At 43.6% G+C, this 6,608-nt stretch overlaps 1 protein-coding gene across 1 annotated transcript; it reads right to left on the minus strand.

The window, feature by feature from the left end:
- Window positions 1–1,640: 1,640 nt before the first annotated feature.
- Window positions 1,641–5,438, minus strand: LOC105023443 (amphoterin-induced protein 2). The gene is made up of 2 exons (XM_010892646.4): window positions 5,124–5,438; window positions 1,641–4,276 (listed from the first exon to the last, which is right to left on the minus strand). The coding sequence occupies exon 2, from the start codon at window positions 4,219–4,221 to the stop codon at window positions 2,650–2,652; it is 1,572 nt and encodes a 523-aa protein (XP_010890948.1). The 5' UTR covers window positions 4,222–4,276; window positions 5,124–5,438; the 3' UTR covers window positions 1,641–2,649.
- Between the last annotated feature and the right edge of the window lie 1,170 nt (window positions 5,439–6,608).

Here is a 6,608-nt window from a genome sequence, read left to right on the forward strand (position 1 = left end):
ACACACACACACACACACACACACACACACACACACACACACACACACACACACACACACACACACATGTTCAAAAGTGTGTGGTCACTTCAAAATGTCCTTGTTTTTGAAAGAAAAGCAATGTTTTGTCCAGAAAAATAACATCAAACTGATCAGAAACACAGTGTATACATTGTTAATGTTGTAAATGACTATTTAAGCAAATTTATCATGGAATATCTACAGTGGGGAGAACAAGAATTTGATACACTGCCGATTTTGCAGATTTTCCTTACTTATGTCGTGCAATAAAATGCAAATGAATTAAAAATCATACAATGTGATTTTCTGGATTTTTATTTTAGATTCCATCACTCACAGTTGAAGAGTACCTATGATAAAAATGACAGACTTCTACATGCTTTGTAAGTAGGAAAACCTGCAAAATCGGCAGTGTATCAAATACTTGTTCTCCCCACTGTATGTGTACACACCACCAGTCAGTGGTCATAATGTTATGACTGATTGAAGTGAATAACACTGATTATCTCGTTATCATGGCACCTGTCAGGGGGTGGAATATAAGGTAGCAAGTGAACATTTATGTCCTCAAAGTTGATGTGTTAGAAGCAGGAATGGGCAAGCGTAAGGATCTGAACGACTAAGACAAGGGTCAAATTGTGATGGCTAGACAACTCGGTCAGAGCATGTCCAAAACTGCAGCACTTGTGGGGTGTTTCCGGTCTGCAGTGGTCAGTACCTATCACAAGTGGTCCAAGGAAGGAGAAGCAGTGAACCAGCGACAGGGTAATGGGCAGCCAAGGCTCACTGATGCACGTGGGGAGCAAAGGCTGGCCCGTGTGGTCCGATCCAACAGACGAGCTACCGTAGCTCATATTTCTGAAAAACATAATGATGGTACTGATAGAAAGGTGTCAGAACACTGCGCATTGCAGTTTGTTGTGTATGGGGCTGCATAGCCACATACCAGTCAGGATCCCCATGCTGACCCCCGTCCACAACCGAAAGCACCTACAATGGGCACGTGAGCATCAGAACTGGACCACGGAGCAAGGGAAGAAGGTGGCCTGGTCTGATGAATCACGTTTGTTTTACATCACATGGATGGCCGGTGCGTGTGTCGCTTACCTGGAGAACACATGGCACCAGGATGCATTATGGGAAGAAGGTAAGCCGGTGGAGTTAGTGTGATGCTTTGGGCAATGTTCTGCTGGGAAACCTTAGGTCCTGCCATTCATGTGGATGTTACTTAGACACATGCAACCAACCTAAGCATTGTTGCAGACCATGTGCACCCTTTCATGGCAACAGCATTCCCTGATGACATTGGGCTCTTTCAGCAGGATAATGCACCCTGCCACAAAGCAAAAATTATTCAGGATTGGTTTGAGGAACACAACAATGAGTTCAAGGTGTTGACTTGGCCTCCAAATTCTCTAGATCTCAATCCAATCGAACATCTGTGCGATGTGCTGGACAAACAAGTCTGATCCATGGAGGCCCCACCTCGCAACTTACAGGACTTAAAGGATCTGATGCTAACGTCTTGGTGCCTGATACCACAGCACACCTTCAGAGGTCTAGTGGAGTCCATGCCACGATGGGTCAGGGCTGTTTTGGCGTCAAAAGGGGGACCAACACAATATTAGGCATTAATTTATATAGACAAACAGACACAAAAATGCACACAAACACACACTGAATATACTGTAAGAATCTGCAGATCCATAAATGAAGATATAAGATTGAGACAATGGAATTCAGTTGTTATACATTAATGTTAATATCCATGATAGCTAAATGTATGGAGACCAGCACTGATGTCAGTCCATTCTTCACCTTGAAACACTCTATTCACACTGACAAAAATAACAGAGAATAACAACAGAATATGGGTCATGGGAGGCTTGGGGCTGCAGCTGGCTAGACACTGATCAGGGTTGACTTTGGCATCTTTGTCTGAACGCATCCATTTTACCTGCATACAATTTAGACGACATTTGCAGTGACTTTTGCCTTGATATCATCATTCATAACACATGATGGCATATGAGAGACTACATATTGACAGATGCATACATAATGCATTACTGTTGTTTTCAGATATTTGGAGAGGATTCTAATTTCAAGTTTACATAAAATTAATATATAAAACTATTGGTGGTTTCTGTCTACACAGTATAAAATGTACATATTAATGTAAAAAGCAATCTGATCATTGCTGTGAAATAACCAGTGTCAAAACTTTTCAGGAATGGGTTCTCAAAGCAAAGTTGAAATTGTTGACATGTTGCTTGGTGTAGTCTAGTCCAGTGGTTCTCAGCTGGTGGGCTGCATTCCAAATTTTGGGTCGTGAGTATCTGAGTAAACGTATCTGGAGTATTTATGAATAAATACTCCGGTCTTCATTTTGTGGTGAGCATGCAATCATACTTCATCTAGACTATGATCAGTATGGAATTGCATACAATGGAAAAAGGTAGGAGTGTTGCTCCCTTGTCCAGTAAAATTGCTCCATATACGATTGTGTGTCATGAAGTGTTTTTTCATATACAAATACTGGGTTGAGACAACCTGGTTCCATCCAGGTCACTGAGTATAACCAGTTAAGAACCACTGGTCTAGTGCAACAAGCGCTTGAACTAAACGCTACACAACGTTGTCTTCGAGGACCTGCTCCAAGGCCCTGCTTCCATTCTTTAAAATGCCCTCCGTGGCTGCGGTGTCCACTGCTGACTGCTTGGCACTGCATCTTTGGGGGTATTTATCCACTGTCTCGAGGAAGGCCACTCTCTTTCCGCCGGTGACCCTCCGGTCGGCAAGCTCCGCCTCTCTCGGGTCGGCACAGAAGAGCATGGCTTTCCCACCGCACCCGCCCTCCCCCCCGGCCCGCCCACACCGGCAGGGCGTAAGGTACAGGTAGAGGAGCACCAGGATGATGCTGACCACACATGACGCAAGCGTGGTAAAGGCCGTGTTGAAATGCTCCCCTCCGCCGCTGCGTGCCCCCCCGCTCTCGGCCAGCCTGCTGTCGTTGCCCGCGTACACGGTGACCTCGATAGTTTGATTGGGGCGTCTGGTCTGGCCGCGGACTGCCACGCAGGTGTATGTCCCCGAATCTTCCGGTGACGCCCCTTGGATCTCCAGTGTTCCGTTGGCAAGGACCCTGAGGTGGGCGTTCTGATCACCCGTTAAGCCCAGCACCGGTGATCCCTGCCCCGGGGTCACCCAGAACACCGCTGCCCCCTTCTGGAGGGGGAGAGAAATGCCAGGACATGGCAACATAAGCCAGTTACCAGGCTCCACCTGATAAACCTCCTGTACAGTTCCATGGAACCCTTCCCAAGGGCTGCCAGAACAATTCAGCCACTCCTGACCCAGACTGCATGGATACTCTTCCCTGTAGTCCAGTATGGGGCGGAATTCCCTCCGTTCCCAGTATTCCAGCATGGCTCGCAATGCACAGTCACACACCAACGGGTTCCCGTGCAGGTAGATTCCACCCTGCTGCCAGGCGGCCAGGGATAGGATGCTCTGCACAGGAACGTGCCTCACCATGTTCATCGACAGATCCAGGAAATGGAGTCGTGGCAGAGCCCCATCTCCTTGGTAGAGCTCCAGGGGAAAGTCGGCCAATCTGTTCCCGCCCAAGTAAAGCCTTTCCAGGCTGCTCAGCCCCTGGAAGCCCCCTGTCATGGTCTGGCAAATGAGGTTCCCAAACAGAAGAAGCACTTCCAGTTCCTCAAGCCCACGGAAGGCAGAGGTGTTGAGTGAAGACAGCCAATTGGACGAGAGATCCAGGTGGCGGAGGTGAGGACTGGGGGCGAAGGCGTTCGGTGCCAGGTGGGTAATGGAGTTTCGGCTGAGAACCAGCACAGTCAGCCTGTCCAGTGGCCGATCTGACCAATCAGAAAGCAGAGCGGAGAGGGCATTATGGCCAAAGTCCAATCGGGTGACATAGCTGGGGAGGTCAGGGGGCATGGTTGACAGATTGCGACCACTGCAGGAGATGATATCACTGGCACACACGCAAGGTAGGGGGCAGGTGGCCGTGACAATCATACGTGACAGACACATGAATAGGAGGAATGCCAAAGTAACCCGAAAGTCATGCACATGCCCACTAATGGAAATGCACAGTGGGGGTGGCAAACCTGGACACATTCTGCCTTTTGAGGGCTGAGTCTCAGGTTGTTGGTGAGAAAGCTGCAACCATATCATAATCCACTCTCATGAGTCCCAGCCGAAAGGAGCCGAGAGAAAACAAGGAAAAGCCCTGCGAGCAGAAGAGAAATGGTGACATGACGTCGTTGTCATGGATTTGCACGCTGAAAGAATTTAAGTAACCCAAATCTTGTTTCTCACATGACCAAGATATCTATTTTTGATAGCTGTTGAATGAAATAAACCTTGTGGAAATGTTTCATAGGCTGCTTGGTACTTTGCAAAATACCTTTGAAACATTTGATTTATTGCTATGCGGTTCAGGACAATTAGCAATATTAACCAGGATCTGAGGGGATTTGTATGGTCATCCTCTGAGCATGGTGTCTTTTAATGAAATTGTCTACTAGCTAGCTCTGCAAACAGTTGCAATGTCAAAATACATGAATCCCCCAAATATGTATTAATGCATGGAACTATATTATTATTACCATTGAGCTGGGTATATGCAGCCTACTTCCAAAAAGATTTGCTAAAACTGTCATCAGTGAGGTATTGCTATTGGATCAGCCAACCTATGCATGCTATCAATTAGTGACTTCCCTGGAGGTGCTTGTTAGCGTACTTACTGGTCAAAACCATATACCTTTTTATAACTTTGAGGATGTACCCTGCATAGGTACACACGACGACAGTTTCAATATTTTGGTGAGATGCAAGCAAAATTTTGTCATTATAACGTTGCAGAGCTGGTTAATGGCAATTTCAAGTGAATGATACTGAGCTAAGAGAACACAATGAAAATCCTCGCGATGCACATATTCTGGTTAATAATGTAATTGTTCTTGTGCAATCTAAAAAGGAACGATATAGCTTCTAATTGAAAAATGAACTAGGCGAGGGCAGTCAAACAATAGAACCAATAGACAACCAATAAAAAGTTTAACATAGACACTTACATTTCCAAGCAGAAAAGATCCTTACTATTATGCCACATCGTTTTCTTTTTCGTTGACCATAACCAATGAAACCATTTCACTCTCCTCTATGGAACTTTTGTCATCTCACACGTAGGCTACATTTGGTTACAAGACAAAAAATAAAGAGTCGATCTTTTATACAACAAAATACAGGCAAGTAATGTGGCACCTTAATGGGTACTTAGTCCCTGATGTCATCTCCAAACCGACTACTAAAGCGTTCAAAAGAAAGCAGCGCTGTAAGGACTCGGGAAACGTACGTTCAGTTCACCTTGGGGTGGGAGCGATTGCGCACAAAAGAAATACGGCACAACAGATAGTAACCAATTTTACTGCTGGTCTATATTCAATTGTTGGTTCGGATGTCTGAATGTGTCTATATCGGAGACGATATCGCGCAGCGTCAGTACCAACCTCCATTGATAAAATATATTGTCAAACGTATGTAAACGTGCTCATAGAATTTGGTTGGTAACTAAAATATACAAGTTACTAACAATCACAACACAGACTGTAGGTGTATATTTTTAGGCTATGAGGTTGTGCAATTGCCCAATATTATTGACATCAGCATTATTGTAACGTATATATTAATATTCAACTTATTGATAATTGTTTAATTGTAATCAAAATGTTTAATGATTGTGGTATAAGGGGTTGTTCACTTCAACAATTAAAAAAAATTACTTACTCAAAATTTGGAATAGAAACGTATGACCAGCAAAGGCTATGAAAGCAATAAATAAATTACTCATATATGTGATCAGTCAAGTGCAAGCTAATAATCTCCCCACATTTAATCAAGTCTATTCTTGCTCGTCTTCTCTTAAAGGGTCAATCTGCAATTGCTACAGTGCCTGTGCCTTCGGAAAGTAGTTTATTCAGACCCCTTCACTTACTCCATATTTTGTTTTGTTAAATACTTTATATAAAATTGATTAAATTGCAGTATTTTAGTCAACAATCTACAAAGAATGCCATATAATTATATAAATTAATTCAAAATAAAAAATGACATATCTCATGTACAGTGGATATAAAAAGTCTACACACCCCTGTTAAAATGCCAGGTTTTTCTGATGTAAAAGAATGAGACAAAGATAAATCATGTCAGAACTTTTTCCACTTTTAATGTGACCTATAATGTGCACAATTCAATTGAAAAACAAACTGAAATCTTCTAGGGGGAAAAATGAAAAATAGAAACCTTACAACAAGCTGGTTGCATAAGTGTGCACATCCTCTTATAACTGGGGATGTGAATGTGTTCAGAATTAACCAATCACATTCAATCTCATGTTAAATAGAAGTCATTACACACCTGCCATCATTTAAAGTGACTCTGATTAATCACAAATAAAGTTCAGCCGTTCTAATAGGATTTTCCTGACATTTTCTTAGTTGCATCTCAGAGCAAAAGCCATGGTCCGCAGAGAGCTTCCAAAGCATCAGAGAGATCTCATT

Source organism: Esox lucius, chromosome 23, assembly GCF_011004845.1.
Source record: "Esox lucius isolate fEsoLuc1 chromosome 23, fEsoLuc1.pri, whole genome shotgun sequence".
Lineage (NCBI taxonomy): Eukaryota > Metazoa > Chordata > Actinopteri > Esociformes > Esocidae > Esox > Esox lucius.

What these genes read in the sequence shown, in the direction of transcription:
- LOC105023443 (XM_010892646.4), bottom strand. Translation starts at nt 4,221, where the DNA reads ATGATATGGTTGCAGCTTTCTCACCAACAACCTGAGACTCAGCCCTCA.